Source organism: Hippocampus zosterae, chromosome 13, assembly GCF_025434085.1.
Source record: "Hippocampus zosterae strain Florida chromosome 13, ASM2543408v3, whole genome shotgun sequence".
NCBI lineage: Eukaryota > Metazoa > Chordata > Actinopteri > Syngnathiformes > Syngnathidae > Hippocampus > Hippocampus zosterae.
In genome coordinates this window covers 4579894-4604750 of record NC_067463.1, presented here as the reverse complement: position 1 = coordinate 4604750, position 24857 = coordinate 4579894, and the positions used below count along the sequence as shown (strand labels likewise).

At 43.0% G+C, this 24857-nt stretch overlaps 1 protein-coding gene across 4 annotated transcripts in view; it reads left to right on the top strand.

The window, feature by feature from the left end:
* hhip (hedgehog interacting protein) overlaps nucleotides 1–23481 on the top strand; it is a 134359-nt gene extending 110878 nt beyond the window's left edge. For all 4 annotated transcript variants that reach the window (XM_052083654.1, XM_052083653.1, XM_052083655.1 and 1 more), the window contains 9 exons: nucleotides 110–261; nucleotides 3903–4076; nucleotides 4145–4288; nucleotides 4392–4510; nucleotides 6589–6712; nucleotides 8753–8898; nucleotides 10296–10377; nucleotides 19237–19385; nucleotides 21727–23481. In XM_052083654.1, coding sequence (XP_051939614.1) covers nucleotides 110–261; nucleotides 3903–4076; nucleotides 4145–4288; nucleotides 4392–4510; nucleotides 6589–6712; nucleotides 8753–8898; nucleotides 10296–10377; nucleotides 19237–19385; nucleotides 21727–21923 — 1287 coding nt within the window. In that variant the 3' untranslated portion in view covers nucleotides 21924–23481. The remainder of the gene's footprint in view (nucleotides 1–109; nucleotides 262–3902; nucleotides 4077–4144; nucleotides 4289–4391; nucleotides 4511–6588; nucleotides 6713–8752; nucleotides 8899–10295; nucleotides 10378–19236; nucleotides 19386–21726) is intronic.
* Nucleotides 23482–24857: the final 1376 nt, after the last annotated feature.

Here is a 24857-nt window from a genome sequence, read left to right as displayed (position 1 = left end):
AGGGTTGCGGGGGTGGGGGGTTGCAATTCTGAACCCACACGACCAAGGAGAGGCCAAGGCGGGACATAATTAACTCCTGGATCTTTTGTGCTTTGCCATCTGACCGCAGGGCGGAGATGAAAGGGGGCTGCTAAGCCTGGCATTCCATCCCAATTATAAGAAGAATGGCAAGCTCTACGTCTCCTACACCACCAACCAGGAGCGCTGGGCCATTGGGCCGCACGACCACATTCTCCGCGTGGTGGAGTACACCGTCTCCAGGTAACGGGAAACGGTTCAAGCACATGTCGACGTTGATCGCAAGCTCACAAAGAACGCGAATGGGCTCGTTCTTTTCCGGTTTTGAAAAATTCTTGTTCCAACTGTTCTTAGTAACTTAATGACCATCTCTCAGAAATATCTTCTATTTGTAAGTCCTCCTCTCACGCGCCATTTACTTAGTTTTCTTATTGGCTCCCCCTTGGTCAAATAACACGTGGGTATGAACAAGCGGTAGGCAGACATACGGCCCATGGGCCCGTATATGATCCACAGGGCTTTGGAATGCGGCCCGCTGAACTTGACCAACAACAGTAAAAAAAAAATCTTTCTTCATTTCATTTTGTCTCTGCAATGCCCGCGTTTCCCCAATAGAAGGCGCACTGACCAAGAATAAAGATGTCTTATCACCAAAAAAAAAAATCTTTACCACAATAAAGCAGTCGCAGGGCAATAAAAAAATACACATTTTCATGAGACCAACTAGTACTGGTCTTACTTGAAAATTTGAAGTATTTTTTCATCAAACATTTAATGATGATACTATCAATTCCCTCCACCCCCAAAATTCTTGGAATTTCATATCTTCTTCTGGTACTTTTAACTGGCATTAAGACCATTGGCACTCCGTAGTTGTATTATGCATAATTTACTTTTTTTTTTTTCCTTTGACAAAATAAAATTTGCGCCAGCCACGTATTCAAAGTGTACGGAAACTTCCCAACTCTCATTAGTACAGCCATGAGGTTAGTTTGGGCTTTCAAACTACCTTGTCAGTGGAACTGAATAGCAGTAGTAGTAACTGGCTAGTAGATTTATATAATAAGTTAATTAACTTTTTCTTGCCTGACAATTTAATGATACATTTTGTAAGCGTCTTGGAAAAAAATAGGTTTAAAATATGTGAGGGGAAAAAAGCGGACGTCATTTCATGCTGTAATGTGACTGACTGAAAAATTCCAGCACCCGCAGTTTTGAGAGTTTCTAAAAAAAAAAAGTGTAAGGGAGCAGTAAAAAGTGGGCTATCAGCGTTCTGCTGGAAATCCCCCACTCATTTGACTCTTCTATGATAAAGAAAACCATCTTCTCTAACAAACCTTTTCAATCACGCCAGTCCATTTGCCTTAATGACCTAATCTTAATTACAGTTTTGGCATGCCATCTCGGTGACTGACTGCGGCGCATGGGGGCTGTAACTCAATTAGAGCATTCGATGGCACTTTTACGGTGTTATTTTCTTTAGAAAGCAGTTTTTTCTCTCCCCCTTTTTTTCAAATTGCAGGACATTTAGAAACTCAAATCAATCCAGGATGAAATGTGACTCGTACTCGCGAAGCCAAAGCCTCACTTTGCAAGAGACTGCGTGATATCATCGCCCGCCCACTGTCTGCCTCATGTCTCTACTTGACAAGATTTTATAATGTCACTGATGAGTTTTATTTGGTCATACGTCAGCATTATATTCTTTGAGTGGCGAAAAATAATGTAAAATTACAAAAATAGTTGTGCCTTGGGATAGCTTTTTAATTTGTTCCGTGACCATGCTCTGAACTCAAAGCGCTAGCATCAAAAATGCAGCTGAAATGAATGGAAATGCAATTAATTTATCCCCCGCCCCAATAAAACTTAACAAAATGGTTGGTGCAAAGAATTAGTTTATAATTGCCTGTAGATGCCACAGCATCGTAGCAAAGTAGTATTTTTGCTGAAGTCAAACTCCTCAACTTATTTCAACATACCGTATTTTCACGACTATTCGACGCACCGTACTAATGGCCGCAGTCTCATTAATGGGTGACATTTTTGTATTTTACACATACACAGGACGCACCGTACTAATGGCCACAGTTTTACAGTGGTAAAACATACGCCAGCTTAAACATACGGCATGCATGCGCGCACTCTTAACACGTTAGCTTGAAGCATACGGTAGCATGCCAAGACATACAGATAAGCTAAAAACACGTTTTTAAAAAGGCAATGAAAGCAGAACTGAGTTTGGGTGTATTTTATTTAGCCATCGTACAATGTTCTCACGTTTTTCGATCGATCATCACACAGAAATCCAACAAAGTCCTCATCCTCTGTATCAGAAGCAGAGGACTGCACTTCTCAGTTGTCATTGAATGCATCACATGCTAGTGTGAGTTGCTACGCATTGCCGAGCGGAAAGAAGGAGTAGCAACAGCAAAGTCAACATTTCTCTCGTGTGAAGCTTTCCCACATTTGAAAGTAAAGAACAGAGCGAAACATGGTGGCAGCGCGTGTGTGTGTAGAAAGAATTGAACAATTGTGCAAGTACCGTAATCCATCAAAAACGCCGCGTTCCCTCTCGTTGTTGCGTATTGTGGCGTAACTCGCCAAGCGCTGCCTCTCACTCTTTGTAAAGTTGTGTTTGCCACCGATCATCCATTGTTCCCATGCCGTTCGCAACTTTACTTTGAACGCCCGGTTGATGCCAATGTCCAGCGGTTGCAGTTCTTTATTCAAGCCTCCGGGAATAATGGCAAGCTCAGAGTTCATTTGCTTGACTTGTTTTTTCACCGCTGCTGTGAGATGGGCATGCATGCCAAAAGCATAACCGGTGGCTTTAAGTTTGAACTGAGCTTCGTAGGCGTGTCTTTTTGTCGAATTTATTTTCAGGGGTTCTTAGAAACCAAAACCGGAGTTGTTTTGCAACAATGCACATTGCCACAATCTATACAAGTGTCGGTACTGGCTTGAAGCGTCCCTTCAGCGTCCACTTACACGCCCACCCTTCACCATTGGCGGACTGCTCCCCAGCTTGCCTGTCCTCTCTCTCTCTCTCTCTCCCTCTCCATATATGTATATATACCCGCCCACCCTTCCCTGATGGGCCGACTTCTTTCCCGCATGCCTGGCCACAGTCACTTCCGCCTTTTCTCTATATAAACAGCGTGTCGGCTGTCAGTCAGATTTTGGAACTCAGCGCATATAATGGACGCTCCGCACCATAAGGCGTCCTGTCCATTTTGGAGAAAATTTAAGACTTTTAATGGCGCCTTATAGTCGTGAAAATACGGTAGTTCCTCGACACCAGGGTCTCACCAGATGGTGGCAAATCAGTTTTGTTGTCTAAATGAAACTCCTCAACTGACTTCACTAGAGTTCCTTGGCGCATAATTAAGCATTGTCATCCTTGCCACAGGATGACAATGCACAAATTGTTGTCTTTTTTTTTTTTTTTTTTTAAATACACTTTTTTCAGTTGACAAACTGAAGGGGGAAAAAGGCGGAAACAGAGAGGTAAAGTCAGCCGCGGTTGAGGTCTTATTTGATTTGCCTTTTTGGGGCTGTTATAGGGCGTAAAAAAACAAAGACAACAGCAACCGGGAAATATTTTCCAACCAAGAGATTTGTTTGAGGTTCTTGGCTCCAAGAATTATACGAGGGGCGCTGCGTCCAAGGATGTTCCGTCGTGCCGTGGTGGGAAGATTAACAGCCGACAGTCACTCTCTGTTATGCGAAAGTAATTGTCACCGTGCGACAACTATTGTACCTACTCTGTGTTATTTCGTGGCATCCTGTTGAACTGGGTTCTGTATAAAAGACGTAGGAGCGCCCGTGCCAGGACTTCTGCGATGCCAGATTTCTTTGTGAAATAGTCCGTTTCTTTCCCTCAGAAAGGACCCAAACCAGGCGGACACCCGGACCCTGCGGGTACTGATGGAAGTGGCTGAGCTGCACCGGAAACACCTGGGCGGGCAGCTGCTCTTCAGCCCCCAGGGTCTGCTGTACATTGTTTTGGGAGATGGGATGATCACCCTGGATGACATGGAAGAGATGGATGGACTCAGGTGAGGACAGGTCTAGTGATATCAAGGCATGAAGGTGATCCAAAGCCTCAAAGGTATTTTGTGCGCAGTGATTTCACAGGGTCCATGCTCAGGGTAGACGTAGACACGGAGGGCTGCGCCTCGCCCTATTCCATACCGCGGGACAACCCGTACTTCAACAGCACCAATCAGCCGCCGGAAATCTTTGCGCAAGGCTTACACGACCCAGGCAGGTTGGTCAAACAGGAAAAAAGAAAAGAAAAGGACAAAATACTTCACACAGATAGTGCACTTGTGTCGTTCGGTGCTCATTCGTTGGTGGTCTGTGTGGCATAGGTGCAGCGTGGATCGGCTCCAAACGGAGAACGGTAGCCTTCTCGTGCTCTGCACAGATGCCAGCGGCAAAAACTCAACCACGGGAAGAATATTGGAGATTCACAAAGGGAAAGATTACGGTGAGTTCAAGTTTTTTAATTGTATTCGCAGACATTACTCGACCGTCGGTGTCTATTACAGGGAGCGCCATGCACATGGTAAGACTCCACGCTTAATCTGGGAGAGATTTGAGACACCTGAGAGTGCTGCTGTTTTGGTTAAGTAACAGACTTCAACCTGGCTAAGCAGTCAACTCTTGTCATGTCCATTTAGGAATCATGTAATCTATATTTTCTTCTCACTGGAGGATAAGGAGGTGTTTGCAGTATTTGAAGGAACTCATTTACAAAAGCAGAAAGACTCCACACTTAATCTGTAAGAGCTCTTAACCCGTTGCTGTTTTGGTTAGAGAGTGCAACTGCGACCAGCAATTAAGCAATTAAACCCTTTCATAGGAACCATATGCTCAACATTTCTTTTACTGAGCGTGAAAAAGGAGAAACTCCTCTCCACACGTGGATCGATCACAGTAACATTTTTCTTGGTGGGTGGTGCTGTTTTGGTTAGCAACAGAGTTCAAGTAGGCTTGCCATCATATCTGTGACTGAATTTATATAATTTTTATTTCTACTCAATTTTGCCTGACGGCCAAAGGGAGCAGTCTATAGCAGGAAGCTGTTTGTACCCAGCAACTAATTCAGCAGAATGATAACAAAAATATTTTGGCTTCCTTTAATCCATAGCATTGATCACAATGTAAATATTGTTTGAAACAGAATGCATCCTTTGCCTGAAATATTGGCTTTTTAAAAATGTATCTCCCAAACTCTTCTTTTGCAAATGTCTTTTTGCAAGAACACGGCGCTTTGGCAACACGTTGAGAAACGATCCGGGACAACTGCTGAGGTGCACAAGGTTAAATAGAAAAAATGTAGTGGGCGCCAGAGAAATCCCCCCCCAAGGCCCAAAACACACATTTAAAAACACACTTGGAAGCCCTATAACCAACCTGCCCCAATCATCGCTCAGATATGCCAAGAGAGAGCAAAATTGCATCCACACTTTAGATTTAGAGCTGTCAACAGCAATGACCGCAGGGGTGACGGCGAAGCATTGTTGAAAACTCAAATCTCGGTGGGGTTCCGCTCACAATGAGAGGACAAAAAAAGGGCAAATGACGGTCCGTTTTTAACCCACTTTTCTTCCACAAATAAATTACGGGTGTTTGTCTTAATAACGATGACTTTGGCAAATCAAATGTAGGATAGTCTGCGACACGGGCCAATTATCTAAGCTGGAAAGTTATTACCGCGGGGAAATCAGCACGCCCGCCGCCATTCACATTTCCCATTGCCAAGACCACAGCGCTCCAAAAATAAGCCTTATTACATCAGCGTCAAACTTATGAACCGGACAGGGGACAACGTGGACGTCTGCCAAAGTCCATGTGCTACGGACAAGACGCACACCCAGTACGTAATGGTTTGTTCCACGAAAACATCCGGAAACAGCTCCTCTGTCATATTTAATGGCCATCGCTCTATTGTTGTTGTTTGGCTTAATCCGTCTCATAAAATAAACTGTCATTATAACATTAGTTCCTCACCGCCTTTCACAGTGATGCTTTACTTTGAATAGAAACACTAACATTAAGATTGGCAGTTATTAATATGACAGTAGTTTTTTTCACACACACAAAAATCATTTCTTTCTGAAAATGTTTGTACATTTTTGGAAAGAAAAAGTGCTTCAATAGTATTATGACATTTAAAAAAAAACGTTTATGAGTAAAATGTTTTCCTTTAAAAAGCTATGGAAATTATATGACGAATTTACTCCAATAAAAGTCATCTTTATTCTTGTAATATTTTACATATAGATAGTTTTTGCTTAAACATACTTTTCCTCAAAAGCAAATAGCATTTTCTCAAAACTTATGACTTCATATTTGTCCTGTTTTTTTTTTCATTCATTTCATTATTGACCCCATTATTGACTGCTGACCTGTACGTTGAGCGTTGCATGCTCTCCGCAAATTCATGCTGAGCTAATTTGAAACAGATCCTGCTTTTTTTCTTTTCTTTTTGCTACACTGACAACATAGTAACACTGGCAACTGAATAAATCTACAATTTTCCTTGTCTTTCATACCGTGCAGAGAACGAACCTTCCGTCTATGACCTGCAGTCCATTGGAGGAGCACCACTGGTGGGGGGTTTCATCTACAGGGGTTGCCAGTCCAGACGATTGTATGGCAGTTACGTGTTTGGAGATAAGCTCGGGTAAGGACACGATGCTCAAACCATATTCCTGCAAAAGCTGTGAGGCGTGTTTATACAATTTCAGATGGGTGGCTATACTGACAGACGTAAAACCACACACTTGCTCACACTCACACCTAGGGACAATTTAGACTGTTCCATTAACCTGCCATGCATGTTTTTGGAATGTGGGAGGAAACCGGAGTATCCGGAGAAAACCCACGCAGGCACGGGGAGAACATGCAAACTCCACACAGGCCGAATCGAACCGTGCACCTCTGCACTGTGAGGCCGATGCACTAACCAGTCGACCACCAGGCCACCCATAAAATGTCAAAAAAGGGAAAAATAGAGACTGGGTATGGCTAATAAACACGGGTGCTCACGACATTGTGGAGTGACTACCTGGCTGTCGACTGAAATACCACCTCCACATAATATCCGGTCATCCTGAATTCTGCTCTTATGGCTACGGGTCATTCCATATATGAGACTGTTCCCATGATTCAATTGCTGCTGTTTTGGTGAGCAACACAGTTCCAATGGACATGTCAAAGCTTTGATGTTTGTGTCCTAACGGTGTCATGTGTACTGTATTTGTGTTCCTGATGAGGGGTGTGTAGCTGGCGCCTATTGTGGGGTGGTGTTTAGTTTGCATAAAATGGATGACACCGGTGGATTCATCAGATGACTAATAAAATCTACAGCGTGTTCTATCCGTCAAACCTAGTTCTGAATGTCCCACACTGTATACGGCAGCGCTTTCTCTCTGAACTTGACTTTCAGCTTTACAGGTGCCACGTCACGCTATTGAACCATGCGCACGTGTTTTACTATCAAGACGCGAGACACACACACACTTGGGAATGTTCAACTCTCTCAACAATAACCTGTGAACACTTGTATCTCTTAAGCATTTTGTATCTGCGAGACTTTCCCGGCACTCAGATTTACATGTTCGCAGCACCATTTTTGCTTTCACTGAAAGATCACGGCTCTCCTCTCTCATTCTCACTCTTTCAGTCTGTGTCTTACATCAGGCAGTGCCAGGGTTAAATACAAAGTTCCAAATGTGTGGAGGGTGGGCCTCGGGGTTGGGGGTTGGGGGGGTGCAGGCATTGTGTTACTCTTGCCACAGTGGCCCGGCCAGTTTGGTGGAAATGGAGATGAGACATCCTGCCTTGCGCTGTTCACACTTTTTCTTTGGTTTGTAATTTGTAATTCATCCTCGTTTGCTGATGTCAAACACTGACGCTCGAAGAGGCAAAAAGGAAGTAAATAACGGCGAGAAAATTCCCCTCCTCTCGGCGTCTTTGGGGATTGGGTTTGAAAAATTCAATTTCAGTTTGCGTGTATGTTGTTGTGGATGAACAAAGGCTTCGTCGTGATGCAACAATGTTTTTTCAAGTGGCACTGTGTAAGTCTTGGGAAAGGAAAGTGGCCCTTAAATAGTAACTGGTGGGGTGTTTATTTACTATTCTGTAGAAAGTACAAAGCATGTACAAGGGGTAAGACATTTCCCTCAATATCATATGCCGCATTTCCACAAATAAACACCTCCCTCTCATCAAGAACTTGCTTTTCCCAGCAAGGAGTAAGTGTAATGAATCTCAGTTTTAAAATGGTAATGTGTTCACAAACACACCCAAAAAAAGTTCATGTTTGAACTCAGTCGCTAAGCAAAACAGGAGCAGCGAACGAACCCCATAACGTAGTGTTGTACACATTTGATTGTCACAAATTCACCTATTCGCTGTAGCGTCACTGGAACCGTTTTGTCTATTTGCAGAAAGACTCACCTATTCATGTTTTTTGTGCACACACGGCATCAAAATCTTGGCTATTAGGAAAGTAGTCATTGATTCAAGGAAGTATTTCGAAGTGATTCATCTCGACTGAGAAGCTAACATCTTTGAATGTCGGGGGGGGGGGGGGGAGAGCGAAGTTTCGACTGGGTCACATACAGTCGTAGGGTTTGAGATCGTGCGCTCCATGACATTCTCTCACAAACAACTGACTTGTTTTTAACGTTCTCTTATCGACTGTATGTGTTGATCTCAGCAACCTGCGGATTCTCCAGAAGTCATCGATAACTCCTTCGGAACCGAGCGACCAGTGGCAGGAGAAACCGCTTTGTCTAGGCTCAGCCGGCTCCTGCGGCTCCATGCTGGTGGGACATATCCTGGGATTCGGAGAAGATGAATTGGGTCAGTGTGGCAATGCCCATTTTTATTAGTCAGTTGTCCTATGGTTGACCAATCACTTGTCCAGGTTGCACCCAGCCCTCGGAAGAAAAAAAAAATTACTTGAGGACTATTTTGGCAAAATTATCTGCCGACAAAGCCGGACATTTTTACTCTGCAATATTTCCTCCGACACGTAAATATAACTCGCCACTTAAATCTCATGTATTTGTATTTCCGACCCTATAGAATTATGATACTTTTTATTTTAAGATTGTCTTACTTAAAACCTGTCCCAAAATATCAAATGACGTTATAAAGCCTCAAGATTTTTAAGAGCAAAAAAAAAAAATACGATTGGAAGGTTATGACACAAAACAAGAAATGTCTTCTTACGAGGGTAAGAAGACATTTCTTGGCAGACAAAGAACAAATAGTCCTTTCCCCTAATTTTATATTGAATCTTGGTTACGTTTTAGTTTTGCAGTGTTAGCAAGCCATCTAGAAAAAAATTTTAATAAGATAAAAAATTAAATAAAAATAAAAATAAAAAGTGACTTTTAGTCTTGCCTTTTTCCCTAAAATACGGGTGGTTGGTGGCATTTGTTGAGGGGATGCGTTTTATTTTGGGAAAACTATGAACCAATGTTACGTTTTTATAAATGATGTGAAATGAAAGAGCGGACAGAGGCAGACTATAGCTGTTGACCGTCTCCCAGAGACGGCCAACAGCTAATGCAATGTTAGCGACTGTTTCCATGTTTTTGCCGTCGATGCGGTACGCGACGGGGTGCGTTTAACTCTTTTCAAGATTTGTGTAAGTGAGCAAGTCAAGATAAAGCAAAGTTGCGGTTTGAGGGAGGCGTTTATTTTGTCACCGGATGACCCGGCCGGCGTTCTATTCGAGGGACGGCCACCATTTGAGGAAATACGGTTTCGACTTTCACTCGGCAGGATATTAAAATGCTTACTTCCTGGTGGATTAAATGTCTGTTCCATAAAACATCACGCATATAATCCCAAACGCTCACATTTTGCATACCGGGCCACCTACAGCGCAGCGTTTTGCACGGGTGTCGTGTGTTGCCGTCAATTTAGGAGCGCTCGGGTGAAGTGAGGTGAGCGGCCTAATGTGATACAGAACATTCTACCAGCTGCAGCCCACCAGTCACTGGCGAAGACTACGAACCGTCAGCTCACAGTGTTTCTGATTAAGTCAAACACTCACCCCAAAACCATAGCCCGTCATAAAAGTTTGATTGCCGCTCTCGCGCCAGCTGTCACTGTGTTTTGAAGGAGGTCTTCAAAAGCCGTGGGACCCCGCAGACACGTGTTTACACTTTGTCCCCTTCTGGAATTTTGCTGGTTCATTAAATGGTCGTGAGGCGTCTTTCATGCGGGCGCTTTGCATTTCGTTTCAGGTGAAGGCTACATACTAGCGAGCAGTAAAAGCACGGTGCAGTCGCACAGCGGGAAACTCTACAAATTGGTGGACCCCAAAAGGTACACTTCTTCCAAACTATTTGCGCTCATTCGTCACCAGGCGAACGCAGGGCTGATCTTGTCAGTGTGCCGCTCAAGATCATGATTTTCATCACACTTTCAAACATGTAAACGAAAACAAACCTAAGCTTTATACCGCATTCAACTTTTCACCTCCCCACTTGTTTAAGCCACACACCCGTTTCAACATTTCAACACACGCACCATATTTCAAATTTTGGCTATCGACGCAAAGCACTGAGGACTACAATGGAAATAAGCTCTTGGGTCTATACTCTGTTTTTATCCTCGGTGAAGAAGGACTGAGTGACGGAACGCTTTATTGTGCTGTCTTGTTGGGCTATCACCAAATAAATTCAATCACTTGGCAAAAAAAAAATCATGAACTGACGGCCCGTTACGTGAAAGTTGGGCACTTGTAAGTCACGGTAACCATGTATAGCACGAAATGAGATGATGCACCGCTTTTTCTGCTTCAATAATCTTTTTTTTTTTTTTTAAACAACACAAGCATTCAAAGGAATTATGTTCAACATCATATAAATGTGTCATTTTAACACTGAATTACCTTCGCCCTTTTCTATCTTGAACAGCCCCCGGCGTGCACATACTGCAACTCGGGATAGTGTTGCCTATCACATTTTTTTATGTAACCTACCGATGTGTGCAGTAGGTTGTGGCCTTAAATATCTTCTGTGAGGCAGAATTAGACGCAGAGGAGCCATCGTGGAAGTGTACCCAATAAAATGGCTAGGTGTCACACAATCCCGCGCTGATGCAATCCACGAGGCTACCGTTAAACACCCGTCTTTCAAATCTTCGCTAATGTCAACGGGTCATTACATGATGGCCCACGCCACCCGCTCCCGGCCCAAGTCGGCTCAGAACGGTAACCATAGAGCGAGTGTTGCATTTCACTACGTTTGTGTCAGCTTTTACTAACCGCGGCGCTGGGTTGACGCGAGCCGTAACTGGCAACGTAACTGCACGCCGGTTATTTTCAGAGCAGTCGCAAAGCAGGTTTTATTTTGCTGAGAGTGGGGGAAAATCACCGGGGCACCTGTTTCTGGTGTCGACCGACGACTTTGACACATCATACCTTTATTTCAGCACATGCGCCAACACGGTGCTTCGTTAACCTTTTAAACCAATTCCCCAATCCCCAAGTACCACGATATTGACCAACCTTAAAATACCGTGTTGTGTCATCGCCAAAAGTGTTCATCCAAAATGCAGCATAAGTTTAATTTTTCAAATATATACAGTGTGTATATATATATATATATCGATGTGTGCAGTACATATATATATATATGTATATATATATATTTTTTTTTTTGAGTCACAAATTTGCTGACGCGCAAACACGCAGAGGTTCCCTGGACTCTATAACAGGCACTGACGTGGAATGGCGGTATGAAGTGAACCACGTCAGTTTTCCGCCTCGTGAAATCGAATCAGAAGCCCCTTTTACGCTGCCCGTAAAAAAAAAAAAAAAAAAAAACGGCATTACATTACAGGTATTTCTTATAGAAGTGGATCAAGTTTGACTTTGGAGGCTCCAAATGTATGCAACGCACGCATGTAGTTTTTCCGTGCCGCTAAAGCGCAGGCGTTGAACAAGGAACAGCAAAAAGAACGGCTCGCCAATGAAATAGTGTATCGCCTGTTAAATGAAGAGAGACAGATTAAGTCGAAAAGGCCAAGTGGGAATCGCACTTGAAATATGTTATGCAGCTGATCGGTTGCGGGTGATGACAGTGCCACCCAGGCATTGCCGCAATTAATTACAGCGCAGATGTTTCAAAAAGGGGCCCCCATGACTTGCTCCGTATTTATGTTTTCTGGCCCGAGCGCTGGATGCATTTCTACCCTCGTCAGAACATTTCTTTCCACTGCGGACTCGGCTTGTTTAGTCTGCAGACGCTGTGTTGCAGCAGTCCCGCTAATTTATTAGGAAAATTTAAATAAAATGATATAAAAATAAGAACATAATCCATGTGTTGTCAAAATAAGATTTTTTTTTTTTAGCTGGTAGTATTGCATTATTCCTGACTTTTCTCAGCATTGCGAAAATGTGATTTAAAATATATGTTTGTTTTCAATCTCATAAACATGTGACTGTTTTTCTCTTGGAACATTATTCTCATTCATTCTCATAAAACGTTGACCTTTTTCTGTTGAGATTACTTTATTCTTGTTGAACTAACGTCTTACCCCCCACCCCCCAATTCTGACTCTTCTTTTGCAGTATTATGGCTTTATTCACCTAAAGATATTAGCTTAAGTTTTGTTTTATTTTTAAAATTACCTGTATGTGTTGCGTAAAAAAAACAACAAAAGAACTATGAAAGTATGCTTGAAATAGTTTTAGTATGACTCAAAAGATGGTTGACCGAGTTTACTTCACATTTGACCATAAAATGAACAAAAGTACCTCAATGAATATTCAGTCATCAAAAATTATTAATCAATTAATTTGGTCATTGATTAGTTGTTGATTTATCGTTGCACCTCTGCTTTATTCTTTTTTTGGAGGAAAGTAATATGACCTCGTTCTCATGGTCCAACTTTATTCCATCACAACAGAGGTGCCCAACCTTTTTTGACCGTAGATCGACTTTTCAAGCTGCAAAAACTCCCGCGATCAACCCGTTATCGCACGTACACGAATTGGGGACAAACACCGTTTTTTTTGGGGTGTCCAATTCAGACCTTTTCTTTGGGTAATGTGACAACGCAGTCATAAAACGACAAGTTTTTTTTTTTCTCGTAACATCTCAGCGATGTTTTCGTAAAATTGCCAACTTTTTTTTTTGGCCAATTTTATAACATGACCTGCTCCGCTTCTATAATACAATGGTTTGTAAAGTTGTATTTTTAATAAGTGTCTAAAATATTTTAAATCATAATAAAAATGAATTTTCATACATGTATAGTAGATATTTGTATTAGAGTTTTGGTGAGAGGAGGAGGTGGTTCCTGGTAGTATGACTTTATTCTCAAAATGTGGGCATTTTTTTAAAATGACTTTCCCATCTCTCATGACACGACGACTTTAATCTTGCTAAACTTTCACTCTTTTACTTGTAGCAACGTTTTTTTTCAGGTCATTCATCAACTGTACTTTTGTACAATAAAAGGACTGAATTCTGTAATTCTTTCCTGGTAATTTTCTGACTTGATTGTCCTCAGAGTAGGCCTAAATTGTCATGTCGTTGCAACTTTATCGGACTGGCGGCGAAGCTCCTTCATGTTTGGTAGCACGAAGGAGCTTAGAGACAAAGCGCGAAAGGTCCTTACAGGGAAACCTTGGCCATCAAATCCCTCAGCAATGTTTGTGTAAACATGTCTTGGCCAGATGACTTCATTCAGAGGTATTTGTTTGTCAGCGGAAGTATGCCTCTGATAATAAATAGGCCAGCGTGTATTCAAAACCACTGAATGGACTCCTTGTGGAACAAAGAGAGATACAGAAGCGAAATTTGTGTCGCTCGCTGCTTTTACGGTGCGATTGCCGTCGTCCAATCTGGTTTACTCAGATTGTGACTTTTCTTTTGTAACATTACAACTTCATTCTGGCAATAAAATGCCCTGATTGTCCTTTTTTTTTTCCTGGTGAAATGACAATGTTGTTGTCATCAAAGTACGTTACCAGTAAAAATTCAAACTGGTTGTTCTTTTTTTTTTCTAATAACTTTATTTTCGCAAAATTCCAACTTTATTTATATTGTAACTTTTATATTATTCTCATACTATGATGACTATCGCTTTAAAACGATGTTTTTATTCTCATCATATTTTAATTTTAAATTTAAAAAATTTAAAACTGAAATAGGGGCGGGCCGGTAGTCCAGTGGTTAGCACGTCGGCTTCACAGTTCGATTCCAGCTCCGGCCTCCCTGTGTGGAGTTTGCATGTTCTCCCCGGGCCTGAGTGGGTTTTCTCCGGGTGCTCCGGTTTCCTCCCACATTCCAAAAAACATGCGTGGCAGGCTGATTGAACACTCTAAATTGTCCCTAGGTGTGAGTGTGAGCGCGAATGGTTGTTCGTCTATGTGTGCCCTGCGATTGGCTGGCAACCGATTCAGGGTGTCCCCCGCCTACTGCCCGAAGACAGCTGGGATAGGCTCCAGCAACCCCCGCGACCCAAGTGAGGATCAAGCGGCTCGGAAGATGAATGAATGAATGAATAAAACTGAAATACTTCACTACATTTGGATTTTTTTTTCCTTGTGAATTTGAGGCTTTGGAAAGCACTCTTGGCACAATGTGGTGTCGATAAAGAGCAATAATTGCCCTCCATTTCATGATGACTTTATTCTTGCAAAATTACAACCTTTTTCTGACAATATTGTCACATTGTTTTCTGTGGTGACTTCATGGGGGGGGGGGGGGGGTTCTTGTAATGTTACGATTTGATGGTCATAAAAAGACAACTTTTTTTAAATTTCTCGTCACATTGCGACTTTATCCCCGTGAAGCTCCCAACTTTTCCCCCCATAGCGTAACGATCTTATTACTGATAATATTGCAACTTTATTGTCGCTTTTTTTCTTTTTTTCAAAATACAATTTTACGATCAAATTTAATGACTATTCTTGTAAAACTGACTTTTTTCTGCACTTTTATACTTTAATTCTCATTAATCTAGTAAGTGTCTGTTTTTATTTGTTTGGGGGGGTTTTTGTCACAAAATTATGACATTATTCTCAAAACATCAACGTTTAACATTGTGGTCGATCGTTGAAAGCCTTGATTTTTATCATCGTAAAGTACCACTGTGGTCTCTTTCGCATTGTTAGACGGTGGCCACCCTTTGTAATGTCACTCCTTATTTTTAATTGTGCAAGAATATTTACTGTGTATTGTAACAGCCGCTATTCACTCAGCTTTGTCAAAGCGAGGACCACAGCGGAGATGGCAGAAGATTTAAGAGGGACAGGAAAATAAAGGGATTTTTTTTTCCCTTCCCGACACCATGCTGAGAGTTAGCATATCGCACGCTCACACGGGCCTCGCAGATGTGCATGTTCACATGTACGCGCCACCCACACGGTTTATATCTGCACACAGCAAACACAAATACGCACGCAGGCTCAGATAAATACGTTTGTATAAATAAGAAGCCGGAGACGTTCGTCGATTATGCGACGTGTGTGACGTTGACTGTCAAACAGGAGAATTCTTTCTGTGTACTTGACGCGCTCCCTTCTTCCACACCAACTCTCGCTACAAGAAAATGCATATACAAGCGAATCTCGTGGATACGCTCCACACCCACCTGCAAAAGGTGAAAAAAATATTTTTTTATAATAGTTTTTTTTTACAATGAATAAATTTACCTCACACACATGCTTGAAACATATTTTTAAAAAGATGTTACAATTTTTTTTTTCTTAAAGTATTCCTCAGTTCCTGCTCCCTTGTTCACATAGTTCCCCGACTAAGAGGCCAAGTGTGCTTGTTTCAAGCTGGTTTTGGCACTTCCAATTGAAACCTGCTGTAAAACCGACACATAAAACAAAAGAAAATGAAGCATTGTATATTTAAAAACCAAAATGTCCACTCCAACTAGAAATGACACTCAGCTAGCTTAGTGCTACCATGTAATGCGAAACACCATATACGGCGGGCTAACGGAAATGTTCATTTCGGAATCGGTTTCTTTTCACTGGTTAAAAAACTTATAATAATAATAAAAAAACGCAAAAAAGTGAAACGCAATCACCCTAACAACCGTTAGAAAAGAGACCGCACGGGGACATTTGAGGAAACCATTGTTGGACCACCCCTCGTTTCAATCGGACACACCCAAGAAGTTAAAAACATCCACGCTCAAACTGACAAATCGGTAACGTCGCCACTCTTGCGATCCAATTTCTATGCGCATTTTAAGTACCGGACTCCACGCTCAGTGGCAGTGCAACTATCTCATGTGCGAGCGCTCTGCGGCTCCCGCCCGTCTCCAAAGTGGCTCAATTCCCACAGTGGCTGTTGACCCAGCTGCCTTTGTCAAGTGGCGCTGCCGGCAGGTGCTGTTTTCACAGCCACCCTGGCAGTCGGACGCACTGTTTAGTTGCGCCGCTGACCCCTTGCCTGCTATTAACAGCGTTCGCCACGGAAAACGACCCGACACACACACACACCCTTCTCTCCTGCAATCCTCAAGGGACTCTTACTCTATTTTTTTCCCCCTTGTTCACTCCCTTAAAAAAATGTCTGCCACGACAGGACAGGGATGTCTAGAGTTTAGAGTTGGATGCTGATGGGACCTTGGGAATGCGCCCTTCTTCCGCTACGATGACCACGTTCTGGTCCCCAAAAGATTATTCGCTTTCAATAAAGAATTATATAAAAATGTCAATTTGTGACAAAGCACCAGTCAGTCCGCGGTTCTCCTTTGCCCCATATGCGAGGGTATTTCATGACCTTTTTCATTGCGCTACACTTTTTCTCCCATCGGCCACCTTTCTTGCCACTCATAGCCAACATACAAAGTATAAAAACTGAAACCATTTGGAATATTTTGGCATATTTTCTTTTGCACACTGCGCGGGAGAAAGAAGAATTTGACACAGCTGTAAGTTGTCTCCAGTCACTATTACCGGGGTGGGGGGGGGGGGTGATGCATGATAAAAATCTCAAATGAACATCGGGGGTTGCTGCTTGGTGCTCATATTTCTCTCCGACGCACCGCCCTCATTACCCGGGATAAACTTCAAGACTTACAGCATGGGAGAGTGCCACGATCAGCTGATCTGGCGCAGGTCCGCATCCGGCTTTGCGCCACAGACAGATTTCATGTAGCACGTGCGTGTGCGTGTGTGTGTGTGCATGCATATGTACAATATATATCCAAAAACATGTATGGCAGGCTGATTGAACACTCTAAATTGTCCCTAAGTGTTAGTGTGAGCATGGATGGTTCTTTGTCTCTGTTGGTGCCCTGCGATTGGCTGGCGACCGGTTCAGGGTGTTCCCCACCTACTGCCCGAAGACAGCTGGGATAGGCTCCAGTACCCCACCCCCCACCCCCCGCGACCCTTGTAAGGATAAAGCGGTTCAGAAAATGGAGATAGATATATTGGGGGCGGGGGGGTCGTAGAATACTTACTATACTGCCTTGGCACACACTTTTCACCCATTTATTTAAGCGGCCAGAGATTTCCGCCTATAGTGGGTGGTTCTGGAATGAATCGGCGTTGATAAAGAAAATATGTCACCCAATAATTTATCAGTACCTCCAAAGCCACCGTAGCCACATGAACACCACATGAACATAGTGCACAAAATTCCCATCCTCTCCTGATTTTGAAGTGGTTTGGGTCAATTAAGCTAAACGCTGGCGTCTGGTTTTTTTTTTTTTTTTCCCACTGCATCCGGATCTGCCCAGTCTTTGGTCTTAAATCCTATATCCTGGTTTGCTTCCGTCTGCCGAGTGACCATTTGCTCCCCGGCCGTGATTGATGATGCCTCTTCTTGAGGACATTACTCAAACGCACTGACATCAGCGCCCTGGCCACCAGGTTCTTGATACCAGCGTCAAGAGTCCAGTTACCGTTGCCGGTCACGCGCGATTGTGTTGGGCTTTTCATTCGTGTTTCTTCTGTTGCAGCGCGTGCATGAGTGTGTGTGCGTGTGTGTGTTTGTGTGTGTGTGTGTGTGTGCGCGCTGGTCACATTTGAACTTGATTATGCACTTTTGCGGTATTACTTCCAGACTTGTAGCGCGTGATATGGAATAATTATTTTACAGCCGATGTGCATGTTCTTTGTGTTTGTCTTAATGCGGACTGATCACAGCATGTGCCCCCGCTCTGCACTCCCTTTCTTGTATGCGGCGGGTCTGTTTTTTTATGTCCGACGATTGTACTTTTAGTCCTCAATTAGGACTTCAAAATGCAGGATACAAGTGACAATTTTGAGAAAGTGCACCAGAACCGTAACGAAACGCAACCGGGTGACCAATTCAAGGCAGCCCGGGTTCGGTTTGGGTTTCATAAACCTAACCTAACATAGTGCATGCTCGACGAAAGACTTTTTGGTTCACAACGCCGCATGTTTCCCTGCGGCACCGCTCCAAGCAAATGTGTTGAGTTAGAACGTAAGCCGGGGCCAACAAACAAGTTTTTGTTTTTGCCCCGTTCCGAGCTTATTCTGTTGTCTGGCGAAGGGGGTGGTCGTATTGTCTTCTCCTAAAAATCCAAGATGCGTTTGCACTCAAAGCTTTTTCGAGACAAACAAAACCATCCATTACTCAACCGGTCAAACATCATCAAGTTTGAGTTCCCGACTTCTGGCATGGTCAGCTCATGGGAAAAAGATTTTTTTTTGCATTTGAAGAATCCCAAAAACATTCAAGTTACGCACGCCTCTCACCAACAACTTCCACCACATTTCCCCACTCCATAGGACAGCGATTCCCAAGCGCTGTGCTGTCGCGGGAAATTACTTGAAAATGATTTGACTCCTGTGTCTTTGTTCATTTATCTGTGCCAGTGACGTATCGTGACAGGCAGAACGATGACATGCTCTTCCAGTAGATGTCAGCAGCTACAATTGTGGACAATCTGTGTATCCACTTGTTGCTAGACGTGCAAAAACAACCACAACAACAAAATCACACTGACTAAATACATTTGTGAGTAAAATGAGATGAGATTATGAGAAAGGTATTCAGTAAATGACACTTTTGTTTGGTCGAGTGTGATTTTCGAATGCCAAATACGTGCCGAAGCTGGGAAACGCCGGTCTTAGGCGTAGGTCCTTGAGACTGTCTTGTGTGTGCCTCCCCCCCACCCACACACACACACAAACTGACTTTGCCCCCCCGCCTCGTTTTCTTCCAACTGTTCCAGGCCCCTCATCCCCAAGGAGTGCCAGCGTCAGGTGGAGCCTCCCGAGCTGCTGATGACAGCTTGTTCCCGACACTGCAAGAACGGCCACTGCACTCCCACTGGCAAATGCTGCTGCAGCCCCGGCTGGGAGGGGCCCTTGTGCCGCATCGGTGAGGCTTGTTTTCTTCAAATGTCCTCAACCGTGCCATGACTTTAGCGCGAGGTAATGTCAAAATTCTCAAACCTCTTTGGTATTCCGAAGCGAGACGGCAGTCCGACGTCCTGCCAAAATCTTCTCCGCTGCACCGTGCACATCATTTACGGAGTGGCCCGAGACCGTGATTGGCACACTTTCTGCCCCTGACCTATCACCAATGTGGGAACTCGTTCCAAATGCATGCTACACTTGTGCCCCTGCCTCATCTCGACTTAAGAGTCCTTGTTTGGCATGATTGCAGACGGTGATGATGTCAACAAGGTCCCAAATTCTAAATCGTTTCCTTGAGGTTTGGCCCACTCGGCCTTGTTTTTGACCTACTTTATCCCATATTGCCGGACACCGGCAAGAAATACGGTGCCCCCGAAGAGTCAAAAAGATTAGTATTAGATGCGGGGGGCGATCAAGTATTATCATTTTGCCAATTACTGCCCTGTGACAAAGAGACACGATGCGGTTTCAAATTAGGACTTGTTTTGGCTCACGTTTGTATTGTCCAACATGGACAACAAGTACAGTTGCCCATGGAAAAAATAAAAGGATGTACAGTAATCCCTCGTTTATCGCTGTTAATGGGGACCAAAACCACTCGCGATAAACGCAAAGTAGCGACCAATAAACATATTTTTAAATGTATTCATTTATTTATTTTTATAGTCCGCGAACGGTCCGCGAGAAGCTGCAAAACAACAGCGAGTCACATAGAGCAACATGTACAGGACTGTACTCCGTGTATGTGAAAATGTTTTTATTTTATGAATATGTTTGAAAAAAATCTGCGATGCATTTAAGCTGCGATAAACGAACCGCGAAATAGGGATCACTGTAGTAGTTTGTAAAAAAATAATAATAATGTCGTAGCAGCTCGCGGGTCCTCGGCTTGGATGGGATAAGGCTGTCTCGGCTTGAGTTTTGACCACTTGGGCATGAAGTACATTGGAAGTGGGATCAAAAAGACTCCAACCCTACTAAACTACTTCCGGTCTTGCTGGTGGTACGAAGCGATCGCAAAGCGCGGGGGCGGGGGCGGGATACGGGTGTGTGACTTTTCGACAACGGTCACTTCATGCCATGATGCCGTCCGTGCCAATCAGCTGGTCAAAAACAAGGCGCATGCCGGTAACGGTGTTCTTTATATCCGCTTTAATTTGCGGGTAGTGTGTTTTACGTCCAAATGAGGTCAATCCTGGAGGAAATAACAATAGTTTGATGATGCGCCTCCAGTTTTCTGAAGGGACCGAAAGCAAAGAGACAGTTGAGTGCTCAGCTGCTCTGTGGCCAGGTGGGCCTTTATGACGGCCAGTGCAACTAGATTTATTGATGATGTGCGCTTCAGAACTCTTTGGATGGCACTTCACAGCAACCATGAGTTGTTGTTTTTGTGTGTGTGTGTGTGTGGGGCGGGGGGGGGGTTAAAGAAGTGGAATGTTATGCACCGGCCAAGTAAGTCACTTGACTTGAATCCAATTGAGCATGCATTTCACTTGCTGAAGACAAATCTGAAGGGAAAACTGAAGACAACTGCAAGAGAGGCCTGGCAGAGCCTCACCGTGGATGAAATCCAGCATCTGGTGATGTCTTTGTCTTCCAAACTTCAGGCTGTTATTCATGGCCAAGGGTTTCCAACCAAGTACTGAAAAGGGAAAGTTTGACATCGGATTGTTAATTTGGCCCCATGACTTTGGGCTCCTTCAAAAAGAGGAGCCATTTACATAACATTGTGTGAAACGTAAATCAAAACAGAATACAATGGCTCACTATCTTGCCTTTGTCGTGCGCTCAATCAAATGCAGGTCGAACGTGATTTGCAAACGTATGCTGTCTTTATTTATGTTGAACACAACATCCCAACTTCATTAGAATTGGCCTTGGATCTTAATTCCTCCATGGTGCACTTTTCAAGTCCGTCGTGGTGATCTTTAGAGCCAAAATCGTGTTAAGATTAAGATTAAGATATCCTTTATTTGTCCCGCAATGGGGAAATTACAATCAGAATTTAGAAAGGAAAAACGCTGGGTAGGGAGAGGGGGAAAAAAAAACACGCTCGAACTATCCTCTTCCGAGGATAATTTAAGTCCAGGATAAAAAAAAAAATGGCATTGCAATGGTGTTAATGGCATCCATGCCACGATATTTATGGACCTGACTGCAAGTATGGTAGCCCAAAATGCCTCAATAGTGCACAGGCGTGGCTTGGCATTGCCGGCCACCAATTTTCTTTTTCCAAAACCTTCATCACGACTTGATTGGGCCCAGCTTCACCACTTCCTGTCTTTTCAAACCCACCCCCGCAGCCAAGTGCGACCCAGGCTGCCGCAACGGAGGCGTGTGCATGGAGCCCAACAAGTGCCTGTGCAAGAGCGGCTACTCGGGCGACCAGTGCGAGCAGAGCGAGCGGGGCATGCCCAATGACCAGGAGAAGGACGGCCTCCTGGACCACATCATCGACATGACCTCGTACCTCCTGGACCTGACTAGCTACATCGTATAGAGAGACTCCGATGGGGGAGGTGGGTGGCGTCCTCGTCGGCACCTTCCATCCTCGCCCTACACGAATCTACCTAGTGCCACTGGCCAACGACGTATCCTCTTTTTTTTTTTTTTTTTGCCCACGCTGACACATGAAAAAAAAATCCATCTCCATCACAGCTGCCTTTACTCGACATCACCGGACATTACAGTTCCTTACTGGACGATAAGCTACTTGCTCCCCCACCCCACCCGAGCACCAGGCCTGGGATCCAAGTCTCGGAAAACGCCGAGCCAAGACGTTTTTTGCCTCTCTCTGGGACAAATATAAAAATGTTTAAAAAACAGCGCAAAGGAGTGACAGTTTGTTTTGCCGTGATGTCGTGGTGACTTTTGGAGACGAGATTGCATCCACAACCGTTGGACATTTTCAGCGCGGGATGAAGAGAGACGCTGGATTGCTACCCCCATGCTCCGCATTCATGACAAAACATTTCAAACGCAAACACCTTTGCACAGTTGCAGTCCAACCTCCTAACGCTAGCCTCTTTCACACAGAGACCCTGCAAAAGGAGCAGCGTCAGAGCGGGTCGCTGTGACAGTGACACTTCACACTGGTCAACACATTTTTACAACATTCTTTAATCAGAGATGCACATAAACATTTCTAGTTGTTTGGGGCTTTTTTTGGGGGGAGGGGCTGATTCCAAGTCTGCCCTTGTTTTTCTCTAGCACATCAGGTTTTCGATAAAAAGGAAAAAAAATATGTAAACGATATTTAGCAATATTTACAGATTAAGGGTTAGGTTCAGCAACAGGTGGTATTTTTTTTCCAAACATGCTACAGCTTTAAACGACCAATCGTAAAATCTATATTGTGCAACCTTTCATAGGTAAAACTTAAAAACAAAAAAATGAATATATGTCAAAAAACGGATGTGTTCGGGAAAAAAATGATTTTTTTTTTTTAATCTGTGTCAAAAAATACATTAAGTGACACATAAAGCCATCTCTGATTAAAATTTGAATAAAACCTTTGGGGCCTTGATGGTTGCTTTCAACGCATCAGGGCGGGAGACGTAAGTTCCCCCTTCCAAACGGGCTGTGCCGCCTCTGTTACAGCTCTGATACTACCCCCGAAGCCACAAAATGGCCAGTTGATTTCATACAAGTCCCTGCAGGAACAAATCTGCCCTTTTCCCGCGTTTGCCTTTCACACGGAATCCAGCTAAGGTGGGGCATGGCCCACAACTGTGTGCTCAAAAATGTTACTTGTCAGGCTGTGTCATTTGCTTTCAACACGACACGGCGAGTGTCGTGACTTTCAGTGAAGTGTTTCCATTTGTGCTCTGTAAAACTTGTCACCGTCATGACAGATCAGTCAGGATTGGAAAATGTAGAAAAATGTCGCCGTTTCAAAAAGGGCGGTGTCAAAGGGGCATGTTGAATGTCCGAACCACAAAGGGAAGAAAAGGATGAGGTGGCGAATGGCGATGTATATTTCCTCTATAGAGCTTACCCACTACTTCTTAGCATTGCAAAAATAAACCAAAAAAAAGTAAATAATAAGAAAAGTTTTTTTTTAAACATAGCATTATTATTATTGTTATGATAGAGGGAGTTTTATTTTTTTAAGTGTAATAATATATGGGAGAGATCGGTGTTTATAAAAATACATTTTACACTAAGATTTGTGTCCATTTGGTGTTATTTGCAGCTTGATTTTTAAATGCCCTTTCCCCCCGAAGAATCTGCTCCAAAAGGCTCCACCACAGAGCCCCGATATTGGCGTTTGTTCTTGTTCAAATGCTATCATGGTGTTTTGTGTTTTTTGCTGTTTCGTTTTGTTTGGGGGGTTCTCTTTTTTGAATTTGCTCGATGTGTTTGCTGACATAATAAGTCTACCTGGTCGAGAACGAGTCCACAATGGAATTTTTATGCTGTAAAATGGAAAAAAAAAAGTATATATATTGTTTGTTTTTGTTAGCACTTAATGTGAACGTTGTTGCATTGTAGCTGCTGAGACGGCATGGTGTGAATAGAATAACCATTTTCATTATTTAAGTAGTAGTTACACAAAATGAGATGATAATTATTTAAGTATGTCATTGTACTGTATGTGTGTATTTTTTCTTTTTTTTGTATTATTCATGTATTGTAAATACAACTTAGGGATGATAACTTTCTTTTCGGAAATATCAATATGTCTATTAAAATTTATAGCATGTCTCAAGTGTTGATTTTCAGTGTTTGATTCCATCAGGACAAAAGCAAGAACACTGTTGATTTTCAGAATATGCCAAATGGCAGCGAGGAACTCAAGGTGAGAATTTCCACCCCCCACCCCCACCGCAGGAGCCTCCTCAAAGAGTTTTTTGGGTTACTGGGTAACAGATACTATTTTTGGAGTTGTTATTAAATCATTTTTAATACAATGTTTTCACTTTCCCACACATAAATCACGATACCGAAATCAAGTTACTATTACAGCTTAAACGTTTGTTTGTTTTCCACATACAAATGCCTTGTAGTTCAGACAAATACACAATTGTTATGCTTTTATTTTAAAATTCTAAAATGTTTAATGCTAAAACATATCATACACAGTGGTGAAAATGTTCTAATGGGTTTTAAATGACTAAAAGCATCACAAATATATATTTTTAATGTTCCAGAAAAACCTTTAACACCTTGTTTAACCAATTAAAAAGGGGGAAAATGCATGTAAAAATATTTTGTGCACAATGCATATCGTGAATGTATTTTATACTTGATAATTATAAATATATTTTATATATCACTTCCACAAATCATATTTAACACATTAGATCATGTATATCTGTATATATATATATATATATATATATATATATATATGTATATATATATATATATATATATATAGGGGGGTGCGGGGGGCCGGTAGTCCAGTGGTTGGCACGTCGGCTTTACGGTG